General features: G+C 40.8%; 1 protein-coding gene across 2 annotated transcripts; it reads right to left on the bottom strand.

The window, feature by feature from the left end:
• Nucleotides 1-1,382: 1,382 nt before the first annotated feature.
• adat1 (adenosine deaminase tRNA specific 1) lies at nt 1,383-16,108 on the bottom strand. Of its 2 annotated transcripts, none has more exons than XM_034686475.1 (9): nt 15,729-16,103; nt 14,931-14,999; nt 13,794-13,848; nt 13,573-13,703; nt 10,936-11,464; nt 9,491-9,636; nt 6,478-6,577; nt 6,211-6,297; nt 1,383-3,054 (listed from the first exon to the last, which is right to left on the bottom strand). In XM_034686475.1, the coding sequence occupies exons 1-9, from the start codon at nt 15,913-15,915 to the stop codon at nt 2,922-2,924; spliced, it is 1,437 nt and encodes a 478-aa protein (XP_034542366.1). In that variant the 5' UTR covers nt 15,916-16,103; the 3' UTR covers nt 1,383-2,921. The 2 variants fall into 2 exon arrangements, with proteins under 2 accessions (XP_034542366.1, XP_034542364.1); XM_034686473.1 differs by lacking the exon at nt 1,383-3,054 and adding an exon at nt 4,995-5,178 and having other exon boundaries at nt 15,729-16,108.
• Between the last annotated feature and the right edge of the window lie 138 nt (nt 16,109-16,246).

The raw sequence follows: 16,246 nt of genomic DNA, 5'->3' as shown, positions 1-16,246 counted from the left end.
TTCCGATACGGCTCAATTTTTCAATAAAAGTGACTGCTATTTCAAAACTGTCCTCTGGGGGGCGCATACAATCATAGCACTGACCGAGCGCACCTGAACAGCGATCAGGGACTTTTTTTTCTCAAAGTGAGGAAAAATAATATTTGCAGTTTGGATCATGTAGTCAACAGTAATGTTTTCATATACTGTATGTAAACTTGTCACAGCAGGAGCAGTGGATCCACAATCTTCGAGAGGAGCCTCATATCGTGCGCATGCTTACCATACATGTGCGTGTGTCACAGGTGCGCTCTGTCACTACTAACAATAACACTGTCCAGCAAGCAAACTCTTCATGCTGGAGCTGGGGGGGTCCAAAATAGTCAACTTTACCTTCTTGGTTATTTTGCTATGAACATTACACTCATTATACAGGTGAACGGGAAACCTGTATGCTCGATGTGTCTGCAGAAGGTTTCAGTCCTTAAAGAATGTCATATTCAGCCCAACTACACTGTAAAAATGAAAACTTAAAATTGTTGGCCTGAAAATGATTTCTTGGTAAAGTAAACAAAAAAATGTTCCATTTTGTTGCAAACTAGTTTGTTGTGTAAAGTTGGTCTCATTTCAAAAGTTAGGTTGGCAAAACTTGAAATTATGGGTTTGAGGGCAAGCTAAATTATTTGAGTATGCTTCAGGCAAAGAACGGGGTCTCCCACTCAAATCTCCAGGGTTCCCCCACACTTTCAATTCCCCACATGTGGCTCCATCTCTCCTGTTCTGTGTGGATTTGATCGCCCTGAAGTTGAGTATTTTGTTTGAGTATTGTATTGAAACTAGCTTTACAGTTGGTCAGTTGATGGTGAGTTGATTACCGGTTAATGTCACTTTAAATTGTTTAGTTAGTTTAATAAGGCATGGTCATCACCAATAGTTAGCCGCCTTGAACATTAGCTAGCTTCCCTTGCAGGTGTGAAAACGGTGCAGTAACATGCAGTAATAAAGGGACATTTTCTGAACAAACAGTAATAAGTTGGCACTACTTCCACTTCTTAGTATGTACAGCTCAAACCTTTAAGGTTACACTACATATGAATGAGAAGTTATCTCAACAAAAACTCATCACTTGACTCAAATGTAAGATTTCTAGTTAGCCTCAAAACTCAAAAATCTAGTGCAGACAGTTGCCTTGAAATTTGTAAAAAGAGTTGTTGTCACTTGTAGGTTATTATGCTATGATTTTATTGGTCCGGCAAACTTGAGATCAACTGGGGCTGTGTGTTCCCTGAGCTGAAATTAGTTCGACACCCTTGGATTAGAGCCACCCTGTAAATGTAATTTGAACATACAAAAAAGTCTGCAAACATAAAAAAAGGAAGAAGGTACGAGTCCAAATATATATATATTTTTCTGTAAAAATAGCACTTTATTTTCCAAAGGCACTCACCAGTTTTCAGTTGAAAATGCAGAAACACAATGCACAAACCCAGCTGGTTATGGAAAGTGTGAGGAATGTCAGCTTTGCTTTAGAACAAAATGTCCATCAGCCCACAGACCAGCTTTCTAAAGAGCCCAGGAGTGTTGCATCGTATTCCTGGAAACTTTGAGGATGGCATGAAACAACTTTTCTCCACATTTGTTATGAATAACAATATTTATTACTGGTGACTAATGCAACACCTGTGCAGGCCTTCAAAGCATCAGGGTGAAAGAAAAGGGGGGCAGACCTGTTTTAAGGGAGCTTAACTACAAAAAAAACAATCATGAAATAAAAGAAATCTTTCAACTACACCTGAGATGGTGAGCGTAAGCAGGCAAAGGTTTCCAAAACAATTTATCAATGTGAAGTGTATTGTGTTGTTAATCTGCCTGCAAGGTCCTGATATGTTGCTGAACTTCTATTGTAATTACACGTAGTTCACTTGTCTCCATCACTGCTGGTAAAGGCCCAAAGCTTAAAAAGTCTGACCCCATGATGTAAGTTCAGCACCTGTTATGAGACAGAAATTAAAAGTTTCATGCATGCATTAAAACTAAAATGGCACTTACTAAGGGTTAAGTGCATAATAATTGCCAGGACTGGAACCCCCTTGAGGACCCCCACCCTGCACTTTAACAACCACAGACTTGAGCAACTAAACTCGACAGCAGAAAAAGAGACTGACATGAAATACAGAATGTCATTCTTCCCATGTCAGTCCAGCTGAACCGGGTCATTTATCAGTGGAAGTAATAATACATGACAGCCTCAGTCCCTGCTAAGGTTTGGTGTCTGGTCATTAAAAAGGGACCTCAAGCTGTTGTGAAGAAATGTGATTCTTTGTCCTGATGAGTGAGACAAATGTCCCTGAGGACTGGGATTGTTTCTAACACTGGAAACACCTGGGTCAGGTGAACAGGTCATTCCAGACATCAACGATTGTTCTATAGTCGCTGTGTCTTCAGTCGCCTCCAGGAGGAGACAGTCAAGCCGGGGCAGGGAGTCCAACTCAGAACCCTTTGTCCACATGCACACAGGTACGTCCATTACATTTTACACTCATGATAAAAATAAAACCATGATGTGAGGACACCGAGGAGCGGTCATCAACCTCTCTGAACAGCAGGACGGAGCACAGTGTCCTGCTGGTGTACGCCGTGAGAGAGTCTGAAATAGCCAAACAATATTTATGTGGACAGACCAGCTGACCCAACAAGTGTGAAGACATGAACTGCATATGAAAACAGTCAAAGTGAGTCTTTACATTAAAATAAAAAACATGATTCAGGCGTTTTTATATTAACTAATGGCTCTGTTTCTGCAGGATGTTGAAGTTTCACAGGTCCAAGATCAAAACAATCCACTCGGACCAGCAATCATTTTAACCTTTGACCTCTGAGTTCTTGCTACAAACACTTTTCCATGGACCATGAGGAGGACACTTCAGCTGCAGTGAGGGCTCTCAGTGGAAGAGCAGAAGATCTCTGACGCTGCGCGGCCACAGAGGGAAGGCCTGACTGTGCAGCTGCTGCCAGGCCTGCTGATACGACTGAGCTGCCTGCTTGTAGTCCAAGTAAGTCTGCAGATCTTCTCTCCTGAGAACACACACAGAGAACAGAACATGAGGGGAGGAATACAGGTACTGATACCACTCTGACTGATTGTTATTACTGAGTCAGATCTGCCTAAACCTGCTGTTTTGCCTTATGATTCACTTATACTCCGTCTTTACAGGTTGTCTTTAAGACTAGCTCTTTCACCTGCAGCATAAGACCTTACTGTTCTATGTGTAATAAAATGTGAAGTTTATTTCAGGTAGGGCTCAAACGGAGGTCTCTCAGTCCTGTGTTTGCCGTCTTGGCTTTTCTGGCCAATCACAGCATCAAATATTGTCTGACAGGACTCAGGCCCCTCTCCATTGGAATCATGTACCAGTCAGGGTCCAGGAGGCAGACACCCTCTCTACTTTGAAGAGTAGGCTTCAAACTTTCCTTGATGATAAAGCTTATAGTTAGAGCTGGATCAGGCTTGGAGCAGCTCTTAGTTATGATGCTATAGGCTTAGACTGCCAGAGGAACTGACACACTGGGATCCTGTCTTTCCCTCTCTCTCCTCTGTCTGCCTGTCACTTACTTCCTACTAACTCTTCCTGTCCCATTAAAGTTACTAACCGTAGACCTTTCTGGAGTCCCAGAGCTCCCTTGTCTCGTAGGTTCCCCTGGATCTCTGCTGCTGTGGACGTGCCAGACTCCAGCTGCTACAACTACTACTATCCGTCTCACCACTATCATCTCTCTCTCTCTCTTCATCTCCCTCTATCCCTCTCTCCAACACGGTCTCAGCAGATGTGTGTCTAACATGAGTCTGGTCCTGCTGGAGGTTTCTGCCTGTTAAAGGAAGTTTGTCCTTGCCACTGTAACTTGCTAAATGCTGCAAAGTGCTCTGCTCATGGTGGATTAAGATGAGATCAGACTGAGTTCTGTCTGTAAGATGGGACTGGATCTTATCCTGTCTTGATGTTGGGTCTTTGTTAATAATAGAACATAGAGTACGGTCTAGACCTGCTCTGTTTGGAAAGAGTCTGAAGATAAAATTTGTTGGGATTTGGTGATATTCAAAGAATGATTGATTGATTGACTTAACTATCATATCTTTGGCTATATGAAATATACAAACTCCTTCTTTTAGTCTTGTCCTCCTGTTTTAAATAAATGAGTCCATCAATGAAGCGAGTAAGATATTCCTCAGCCATATTTCAATGATGAGTAAACTATGAGAGCGTCCTCTAGTAAACTACGAGGAATCTTCCAGTCACAACGAGCACTGTATTTTCAACATAAACTACCAGTCAAAAGTTTGGAAACCTTCTCATTCAAGGGTTTGTATTTATTTTAATTATTTGAAACACTGTAGATTAATACTGAAGACATCAAAACTATGAAAGAACATATATGGAATTATTGAATGAACAACAAAGTGTTAAACAAAGCAGAATATGTTTTATATTTTAGATTCTGTAAAGTAGCCCCCTTTTTCCTTCATGACAGCTTTGCACACTCTTGGTATTCTCTCAGTCTGCTTCATGAAGTGGTCTCCTGTAATGGTTTCTAATTAACATGAGCCTTGTCAAGAGTTCATTTGTAGAATGACTTGCCTTCTTAATGTGTTTGAGACCATCAGTTGTGATGTTCAGAGGTAGGGTTAGTACACAATGGATAGTCCTATTTGACTACTGTTGTAATCCAGATTATGGCAAAACCAGATTATTTCATAGTTTTGATGTCTTCAGTATTAATCTACAATGTTGAAAATAATTAAAATAAAATAAAAACCATTGAATGAGAAGGTGTGTCCAAACTTTTGACTGGTAGTGTAAGTGTACATTGTTATATAGAAGACATTTTGATATATGATCACAGAAGAAGCTCTGGTTTGTGCTGCCTGGCTCATTGGGACACCTGATTAGAACAGAGCCATCATTGATGATAACACCTGTTTTTTTGTACAATGAGTCAAACTTTGTGTGAAAAAAGGGCTAACTGTGAGAGGATTAGCAGGTTAGCATCAGGTTACTTGACTCACTGCATGAAGAGCCGATCTCAAAGTGCTCCATTTGGATCAGAACTGGCCTGCAGCTTGACTCAGAGTCCAAATAATGCAGACAAAAATAGAGACGCGCTGATGGCTTGTTGTTCCTCCTGACCAGACGGACTTCTTCACTGCAGATGAATGAGAATGTTGTCTTTGTTTGTGGAGGTAAGGTGGATGTGTGTGCATGAATGTGCTCTGTTGATCCATCAGTGGGCCGGGCCCGGCCGGGATCAGGTTATCTTCTATAAGTCTAATAAACAGAGAGACCACTGTTCTGCCTGTTGGGACCATTCTAAGTCATCTGCACACACGCATGCACGCACGCGCCCACACACACACACACACACACACACACACACACACACACACACACACACACACACAAAGCATGTGAACATGAACAACCCTGGATGCACTCATGGAGACTTACAGATGAAATGTGAGCACTAATTGACACACAAAGAGAGAGCCTGAGCGTGCACACACGCACACACACACACACACACGCACACACACGCACACACACACACACACACACGCACACACAACTTGTTGGGTAATCTCAACCAGCTAAGCTATTTGGAACTCGACACTCTCTTGGGACATTGAGTGTTCAGTCACAGAAAATCATACGTTGTAAACAAAAGCAGAAGAAGGCCATGGGCTTTAACAGAAGTAACACACTGACTTCAGTGACGTGTTTAATGTGACATAAATACCCTTCAGTCAACACCTCACATGATCCAGTATAGCCTTTTCTGAGATCGAGAGGAAAATGTCAGACCCTGAAAACACATCAGTAAGTCTTTGAACGTGATGTTCAGGTATCATTAAATAAGGTCCCTGTTGTCTTCTTATTTGGGTTTTGAATGGACTCAAATTATATTTTATTTAGAGAAATGTTTTGAATTAACTTCTTCATCCTGTAACTGCGCTACAAGCTGCAACATAATCTCTTAGGACAAGTGAGCCGATCAAAGTCAGTCCAATAAACGTGCTCGTTTTGTCACTAGTAGACTGAGATTGTTATTGCATTGATATTGTGTTATAGTCTGTTTATTACACTGCAGAATGGGAAGCTGTGGTCTACTATCACTGCTTGTAGTTGATAAAACTGATGCTGCTAAAGTGAGATTGTGAAAGCAGCGATTGTTTCCTACCTGAGAGAGTCAGGGAGCGCTGCAGGGTCAGTTGTTGATACCAGAGAGAGGAAGGAATGGAAGAGCTCCACTTTACAGAGCAGAGACCTGCAGATACACAACATGTTCATATATAACTCACATGTGGAGGGAATACTGAAGAAACAGTTCATTATGGTGTTTATGTCTGATATGTGTGTGTGTGTGTGTGTGTGTGTGTGTGTGTGTGTGTGTGTCTGTGTATGGGTGTGTGTTTGTGTGTGTTTGTGTTTGTGTGTGTGTCTCTACCTGGCCTTTGCTGTGCCAAGGACTTTCTTTGTGACTCCATGTTTGTAGCCGTTTGCAGTGACATCTAGTGGCTGCTCGGTCACATTACACCAGCTTATAGCTGAAACACATGAAGACACTTTTTAGAGACGACTCACTGTTTTTTTCTTAATATATACTTTAAGGCATTTTCGCCTTTAATTGACAGGACAGCTGAAGAGTGATAGGATATATAGGGAGCAGAGAGGGAGGGAGGACATGCAGTAAATGGTCAAGGCTGGAATCGAACCTGGGACCTCTGCGACGAGGGAATAGCCTCTGTATATCGGGCACGCGCTTAGACCGCTAGGCCAGCAGTGCCCCATGAAGACACTTTTTATCTGAGAGAGAAATGCATTTATCTCCCCAGACTGAATCCCATGGATGTGTGTATTGAAGACTCTATGTATATATATATATGTCCTATGTGTATATGTCTCTGACTCTACTGCAGGTCCATGTTTTCTATTCTAACGTGATGACTTGAGGTTAAATTGTCCCTGAACTGTGTCCCCCTGAAGTCATCTGGAGAACATGTGGTCAAACAGGAGGGTTGTTTACGTTTGATGTGATGAAGTTTGTTAAACTGAGGAATGAGATAAATGTGGATTGGAAATTAAAACCAGAACTTGTGTTTGTAACACCGAGCAGCTGTCTGGGATTCAGTGGAGTCCAGCAGCAGGACACTTTTCTAATCAGTAGTGAAATAATAACGGCACCTGTATTTGTTGTCATAGATTACAATGATTTTACGATGTTTACCGGCTTGTTGCCCATTCCCAATCTGTCCTGCACATGCACAGCAGAGTGATCTAATACAGAATGGTGTTTTTATGAGCAGTCACATCTAATTAGGACATCTGTGTGACATGAGCACAAGTGTTAACTGATCATACAAACTTCCTCAAAGAATACGAGCCATATCTCAGATATTTAGATGGTTGATAAAGTGTTACCAGGGCTTGTTTTTAGGAGCTCCTCTTGGTGCCCGTGTACCATTACACTGTTATGAGTTTAAATGGGGGATAAGTAGTGGAGAGGATGGATGGATGGATGGATGGATGGATGGGTGGATGGATGGATGGATGGATGGATGGATGGATGGATGGGTGGATGGATGGATGGATGGATGGATGGATGGGTGGATGGATGGATGGATGGATGGGTGGATGGATGGATGGATGGATGGATGGATGGATGGATGGATGGATGGATGGATGGATGGATGGATGGATGGATGGATGGATGGATGGAATTTAAACAAGGGGTCCATCATTGATCTCAGATCAAATTGATTAAAAAGTGCTCCACTTTGGCTCTGATGCCAAACTCCACTCACCACTCTGTCTCACCCAATGTCCCATCCACAGAGACAGTTATTAAAGGCATTTAAACAAAGGCTTGTATCAAAGTTAATATTCCAAATTCTATTTTTTTTACTATTTATTATTTTATTTATTATGACTAATTATTATTTTATTATATCACTTATTCTATTAATTAATTATATTTATTATTTTTAATGTATTTATTATTACTACTTATTATATTATTATATTATCTATTTTATCTGTCATAATGTATAGTTATTCCATTATTCATTTTATTTATTATAACTATTATTTAATTATATTATTCATTTTATGTATTATAACAATTAATTATTGTATTTATTATCTTATTGATTATTTTATTATATGACTTATTCTATTAATTATTACTATTTATTATTTTATTATTACTATTTATTATATTACTCTATTATTTATTGTATTTATTATAACTAATTACTTATTCTATTGTTTATTGTATATATTATTACTATTTATATTTTTTTTCTAATATATATTGTATTAATCATTATTTTGCATTTAATTTATTTAAAGTATTATTGATGTTTATTTTTTAGTTTCTGTCCTACTTTCTTTCTTTCTTTCTTTCTTTCTTTCTTTCTTTCTTTCTTTCTTTCTTCATGATATCACAGTTTTATGAGTAACACTTCTATGATGAGGCTAAATCTCTGCAGTACTTATTTTCTGCAGGATAGTTGTTCAGTGAACTCAGCAGGAGAAGTGAGGACACTCCTGTGGGGGTGATATGTCTCATAACTGTTTTCAGATTTAAAGAAAAGATTCAGAAACAGCTACTGACTTAAAATCATGTTATATGTTTGAACAATATACCATAAAACTGCATTGCATTCACATTCATCTGATGCAAAGAAAACTTTCCTTAATATGAGAAAAATATGTTGATATAAATTTAGCATTCAGTGATGCTGCAATTGCCCTGAGACTGAGACTAAAACTCATATTGAGAAACATTCTGAGCCTAAAAAGTCTTCCTGATAGACTTTTTGTTCTTCAGATGAGACTCTCTCCTAAAGAGAGAAGACTCATCTCAGAACTGCATCTTAAATATACAAAGATTCAATTCACACAGTAGTGAGTGACAGTGATGACAGCTTCACACAGACAGACCTCATCTGACAGAGACTACTTCTCTCCTCTCTGCTGCAGCATGAGTCAGCAGATTAACAGCTTTATGAATCCAGTGAAACGGGGAACTCATTTAAAGTGTTTGAAACCAACATCTGTAGAACACGAGAACATAATCTACACTGGATTAGATGATCTTCACAACACGGGGACCAACGGGAGGGACCGTCTGGAGGATTTCAGAGTTTAAGTTATCATTTGATAGATTCTGTTTAAGGACAATGTAAAAACACATTTATGTCGTATGACCTCGACCAATGAGGTTTGGCCGATCAGTGTTCAGGTGATGTCATAACGTTAGATATACTGGAGCTGTCAAAACCTTAATTTCCCTCTCATATAACTACAAGATTGAAGATGAACAAGATCAAAACTGTTGAAGCTGATGAAAAAATGTGTGTGTGTGTGTGTGTGTGTGTGTGCGTGCGTGCGTGCGTGCGTGCGTGCGTGCGTGCGTGCGTGCGTGCGTGCGTGCGTGTTTGACCATGACACTGTACCTGCCCCACAGGGAGAGATACGTCCCTGTCCAGCCTGGTGCTGGAGCTCGGTCTGGGCCTGGCTGAATGGGTACTCCAGGCTGGACTGGAGCAACTCAGGTGAACTCACAGAGAAACCAGGAGGGAGGTCCGACACATGGCAACACCTGGAGAGGATCAGAGAGTAGAAGGTCTACTAACCACAGTACAGTTAAACCCCTCAAACTATTTCTGATTTCTTTGTTCACACACACTCCCTGTCTTCCTTCAGTATCTACCTAATTCAGTTTAGGCCGACTTCTACCCGTGTGTTTATACAAGAGACATCTTTCTTATAAAACTTTTAGGGTCTGTTTCATTAAATACTTAGCTGATGAGGATATTTTGAAATCTTAATAAAAACTAAACTAGTTTGCATTCCCAGGAACTCCCTCTGTGTTTCAACAGCTGTGTAAACTCCACAAACACTGACACGCTCAGCTGAAGGTCTCCAGTTTACAGGGTCACTTTTAAAACCGTAACACCGGGAGAGACGCATTCACGGTGGGCTGAGAGAAGACTACTGTTACAAGCTGCTAAATCAAGAGAATCACAGCTTCTTCTTTTGAAAAGTACACACACATACAAAAAGGATAGAACAAATAAAAACCAATGAAAGTCCACCGGTCAAAACGCACGTAGTTCAGGGGTAAAGTTCCTCTGGCCGAAAAACGCCTTTAGTGAACACTTCGTCTTCTGTGTAACATAAACTTCAGTAAAGTTGAAGCTGCTGGTTCCTCTTTGTTCTTTAGGAGAAGAAAGGACTACATTTCAATAACGGGTTGAATTCACTTTGCTGGCCACACTCTAAATCATTCTCTGCTTTTTCATCTATTTTATGTCACAAAATGCACATCATTCTGTATGAAGAAGACCTGAAGCTAGTGATGAAAGCAAATATTGGGACACTTTTGACTGAGGGTATAAATCAGGCAAGCAGAAAGAAGGCTCATTTTTTAATAACCGTAAACCTCATTATCAGACTTCTGAGACTATCCTCTCCCCTTGAAGGACATGAGAATGAATGCAGGTTGAAGGCACCTCCATGTTGGTTTCACTTTCAGATCAAGCGGTTATAAAGTTTAGTTATCTGTGTTCACAGCTTGTTCGACTCCCTAAGAGCGGTGATTAAAATCTGCAAAGACTGCTTCAAAAATAAAGTCCTGGGAGAGGATGTGAAACCCTTGTGGTTCCAAAACCTCTCACACCTTTTAGTACATTTAAGATGATATTTTACAGACTAACAGGATTAACAAAGTTAAATAAAACAGTGATTAATGACTCTAAAAGAGAGAAACAAACAGATCCCTGTCCTCCCCCTTGAAGCGAGGTGTTCAGTGAGCGTGTTTGTCTGACAGACTTTGTGAAACTCTCATATTCAACATGTTACTCATTAACTCTCTTAATGTTTGAGCCTCTCTCCTCACCTGGAGACCAGAGCCCTCTGCATCCCCTCATGGCTGTATGGACACTTCCCCACCACCACAGTGCTGAAATAGAGTGCCTCCTGCAGGTAGTGGGACAGCAGTGCACCCTGGAAGCCCAGCACCCCCCAGCGGGCCAGTTTGTCACTGCAGGAGAGGGACAGGGTCGGCTCTCCTCGCCCCGGCTTCACTCGTAAAACCCCAGTGCTGTGGTACCCGGTTCCAGGGTGCAGAGGGTCCGCTGGGCCCCCTGGGACACACTTGGCTCCTGTTCTGTGGATGTCTGCTGAAGCTAGTGTGAAAGTTTCCACAGGTGTGTTTGTAGAGGGACTCTGTGATAGAGCTTCACTTTTCCATGTCTCTGTTCTCTCCTGATCCTCTAGACGGGGCACTTTGGTGCGTTTCCCTTCCTTTGGTTCCTCAGCTTTCCTCTTCAGATTTCCATCAGTCTCTTCAGACCCCTGGGCTGATGTGACAGGAGGGCAGGGCTGAGACTGGCCTTCAGCCATGGGGACAATGGAGGCATCTCCACCTGATAAGAGAGAAATAGTTCTACTAGTATTGTTAAAGATGCAACAAGCACACAGGGGGCAGTGGCTCTGTCACAGGCCATGCCCATATTAGGAAATGTTGAGTTTCTCCCATCCATGTGTGATAACGCCTACAGAAGATGGACTGAAAGTGGGCTGAGAATAATTAATCAGCTCTTTAAAGGTAATATATTTAAATCTTTTTCAGAACTCCAAGAACAGTTTGGCATGCCCTCTAGTGACCCTTTTAGATATTTACAGGTCAGACATTACATTGCTAAACATACCGACTGGGATAATGTTAAAAGACAACCAAATAATGTTGAGTCATGTTTTATCAATCTGTTTGAACATGGCATAGCAACTAAGAAAAAACAATTATACCATATATAGAAATATCTAATATCAGACATGACGGATGACACTGTACATATTAAAGGTAAATGGGAACTGGAACTAAATAAAGTAATGGATGACGATGAATGGGAAAATACGTGTTTGAGATGTTACAGAGGGATTGGAAGTCAGATATGGAAAGAGTTTGACTGGAAGGTTAAAGTTAGGTTTTTTAGAACTCCACTGATAACTTGTACCTTCAAGAACAACTCTACTAATACATGCTAGAGGAACTGTGATATGGTAGATGACCATACCCACATATTTTGGGACTGCCCGAAAATAAAGACTTTCTGGAAAACTGTTAAAGAGGAGATGAGAAAATCTTAGAAACAGACATCCCCCTGGACCATTTATTGTTCCTACTGGAAATATAGCCTGGACACTTGTTTACCATGGATCAGTGTTTTATTCTTCACATTTTGTTGATGACAGCTAAAAAAAAAAACATTATAAAGTGGATGAAGCCTAATCCCCCCTCAGTTGACCAATGGTTACAAAAAGTCAAACATGTATATATGATGGAACATATGACTGCCCAGCTACGGCTGACACTGCCTGTGTTTCAAAGAAGATAGAGAACAGTTACTGATTCTGTTAATTAGGACCTTTATGATTTATTATTTGGATATTCATCTCTATAGATCTTGCTAGATGGGTTTATTAAGGTCAATCTTTATGTTTGCATGTTCAGCCAGGTATGTCTGTATGTATGTATTATTATGTGTCATGTGAATGGTAGGACTACCTGTGTGTTCCTGTATATGTAAATGAGGATGATTGTGAGTGGCAATGTAAGATAAGATAAGATAGTCCTTTATTCGTTCCACAATGGGGAAATTCAAGTGTCACAGTAGCAAAGTAGACAGTGCAAAAAAATATAAAGTAAAATTAAAGAGGTAAAAAAATATGCATACCTTAAAATCACACACATATATCTATATATATATTATTGGTTATATAGTCTGACCACTGCAGGAAGAAAAGACCTGCGGTATCTCTCTGTGAGACACCGCGGGTGAAGAAGTCTGTCACTGAACGAGCTACTTAGTGTTGTTATGGTCTCCTGGAGGGGGTGTGACGTGTGCATGTTCCACCCTGTGTGGGATTGCTTTGCTAATGTCTTTCTGTGAGTCAGTAGGGGCCCAATCTCAAGGTGAAACTTCTTTTGTGTATTTGTAAATTGCCTGTTGTTTTGACACTGTAACAATAAAGAAAAAAAAAAGATGCAACAAGCACTTTGGGAGTGCAAGTAAATTAAAACAGTGGGTCCCAAGAAATCGACGAGGGGGTCACGAGGCTAAGATGTCATTTTGAGATGCTTCATTTGTCTGTCTGAAAGTTTCTTTTTTCTACCTCTCCTCTTTTGGTTCTGGTGTGAATTGGTGGAACATGATGGTGTGACATTAACAGTGAGGTAGTCTAGCTTGTTTTTGTCGGAAAATGACCATAATCTCCTCATGATGGATCTATTCTCTGGTTTATAGAGTATGTCAGGATGATGACTTTGTAGAGATTTAATCCGTTTTACCAAACAACCAAACCTCTTAAACATGCCAAGTGTTCTCATAATTTTGGACACCACTCTATGTCTCTGGTCAATTCATATAAACTGCACCAAGTAACTATATGACAAATGATAAAGCTTGATTCAGTTGTGTAGGTCCATTTGAAATAAGTGTGTGTGGTGATGTTCAGTAAATGTTGGACTCACAGGGAGTGTGGCTGGTGAAGAAGAGGAAGGACACTCCTGGCTGGAGCCTCCACTTCCCTCTTTCCTCTGCCTGACAGAACACAGAGCTGTCCTCGCCACTCACCGCTCGGTGCAGCTCCGTCATCAGATACCTGCACACACAAACAGTGAGAGTCTGTGATCACGCCGTGTGCACGAGTGAGGGTACAAGCTTCAACGGACTCACAAGACTGAGTACACACCTGATACATCCCCGCCTGGCAATGACTTCAGCGTGACTGTCGTTCAGTACGTCACCTAAAAGAGAAAGACGCATTGATACACGATTTTAAACGTTATTCTAATTGATCATTTTAAACTAGAGTTTGTAAGCTGTCCTTGATGTCAGTGTTTCCCCACCAGCTGTCTTTGGTATAAACTGGAGACGACTGTGAACAACACTGTGTTTAAAATCAAGCTTCAGTCCAGGCCAGTGTTACACTAGGACTCATAAACAGGTTGTTTGAGTGAAAAACTCGGGAATAGGGATGTAAGGATATATCACAAGACGGTAAAAAATTGGTACAAATAAGGGTGGATTAAAATCGATTCAACAAAATGTGTATTATGATATTATTTTCAAACAGTAGAGGGCGCTATCTGCCTTTCACACTGCTTGTTCAGCATAATGAAGTCTCTTGTGCTGCTCTCTCGTCACTCGCTGAGTTGAGGGTAACAGACATGGAGGCAGCAGGTGAAGACCGAGCAGTTCAGGATGTACCTTTGTGTTTACAGTCTGAGGTACGGCAGCATTTTGTCTTTCCCTGATATTCCTGAAGACAAACATGTCAATTCACAGCCAGGAGCATAAACTGCACTTTAGGTTATCTAAAGAGATTGACCTTATTGGTTTTAATATTTAATACTTTCATTTGGGAATCGTTCACTTTCCATTTCTTTAGAATTGTTCTTAAATTTTCCAACAAGGTATTTTTGTACGGTCATTTTTAGTTTTTTTTTTACAAGGTGCTGAAAAAAAGTGTGCAGTGGTTTTATTTGAGTTACAACACACCTTAAAAATGAGAAAGGATTACTTTGTTTACAAAGAAATATAAGAGAACATATATATATATATTACAACTGTCCATATCTGAGAATTGAAATAAAAGAATAGTTTTTTTTAATTTTGAGTTCAATCCAGTTTTTTTTTTTAATTGTTAGAGAATCGTGAGTGAATCATGGGTTGAATGTGTCCTTCCATCCCTAGTCAGGAAGTACTAAATATTATTCCAGCATCAAAATAGTAAGTATGAGACCTGGAATGCATGCAGCTACTGACAATGCATTACATTAAGACAGAAACACAGATTACAGTAACAAAATGAAGAGGACACACACACCGCTGGGACTCATAGCTGTCTGTCCAATGCATTTGGTTCCAGTTCCCAGGGACACAACCTCCTTCTTTACTGTGAAAGACAGACAAACATGTCATTATAACATCTACCACCTACTCACTCACTCACTCACTCACTCACTCACTCACTCACTCACTCACACCCCCCCCCCCACCCCACCCCACCCCTCCCAGGGTCTCCACTCCTCCAGTGAAAACCTCCTCTCCCCACCCTGTAGGACCAAGCACTGATCCTGGGGAGACAGAACTCTGGAACTCTCTCCCCAAACAGATTAGTAACCCCACTGACCGACCCACATCCAAACCCCGGCTCAAAACTCACCTCCTCAGACCTGCTTTAACTGTTAATGTTGTTATAACCACTGTTTCTATTTTGTCTCTTTTATTCTGTCTTTAATGTGTGCTATTTCAAAGTGTCTTTGAGTTTTCTGAAAAGCGCTATATAGGTTAAATACAATTATTATTATTATTATTATTATTATTATTATTATTATTATACTTAAAATACCAATGGTGGGGCAGAGGTTTTGCTGCTTTATTTAGAGTTCTGGAATTGGACTAGTTTGGGCTGGATTTGATTGACCATTTTGCTGGTTTTGTTCCACAGATCTGGCAACCCTGAGCCCATACCCCCCTCAGGAGACGCCCCTGCAGGGTCCTACAGGTGACGTGAAAACGTGTAGTGTTCAGTGAAGTCTTGCTTTAAAACACATGGAGTTTCATTGACTTCTGACATTATTAGAGGACATTAAATATTAAAAAGTGAATGTCTCCGTCTAACCTGTGTCAGAGTCAGGACACCGGCTGATCTGGACCACAGCGGCCAGCAGGGTCCACTCTCTGCCCGGCTCAGGCTTGCCTCGCTTGGGGAGCTGCTTGAAGCGGTCGTAGCAGAGCTCAGAGACTTGATCCGCGTCCACCATGTTAGTAACCCGGCCAGGGAGCAGAGAGAGGAGACTGACGGGCATCACTGATGAAAGGGTCTGCAGGAGCTGTTTGTGTCATTTATATAGTGACACAGACACTTCTCAATCTCAGTAAGATCTTCATGTGGTTCAAGTGCTGAGTCTTGAACTGCTCCGAGACATCTGGAGTTACTTCCGGGCGAACAAAAACACTGTACTTTCAAAATAAGAGTCTTTCACCGAAGAGCAACGAAATGTACAGTACACTGATAATTCAAGATTCAAGAAAGCTTTATTGCCAAGTGAGCTTGCACTCACAAGAAGTTAGACGTGGTGAATGGAACACTGATACTTAACAAGACAGTGGACACAACAGACAATCAGGACAATAAAT

The sequence above is a fragment of the Notolabrus celidotus genome, chromosome 6 (genome assembly GCF_009762535.1).
Source record: "Notolabrus celidotus isolate fNotCel1 chromosome 6, fNotCel1.pri, whole genome shotgun sequence".
NCBI classification, from domain to species: Eukaryota; Metazoa; Chordata; class Actinopteri; order Labriformes; family Labridae; genus Notolabrus; species Notolabrus celidotus.
This window is presented reverse-complemented; position numbering and strand designations above follow the sequence as displayed.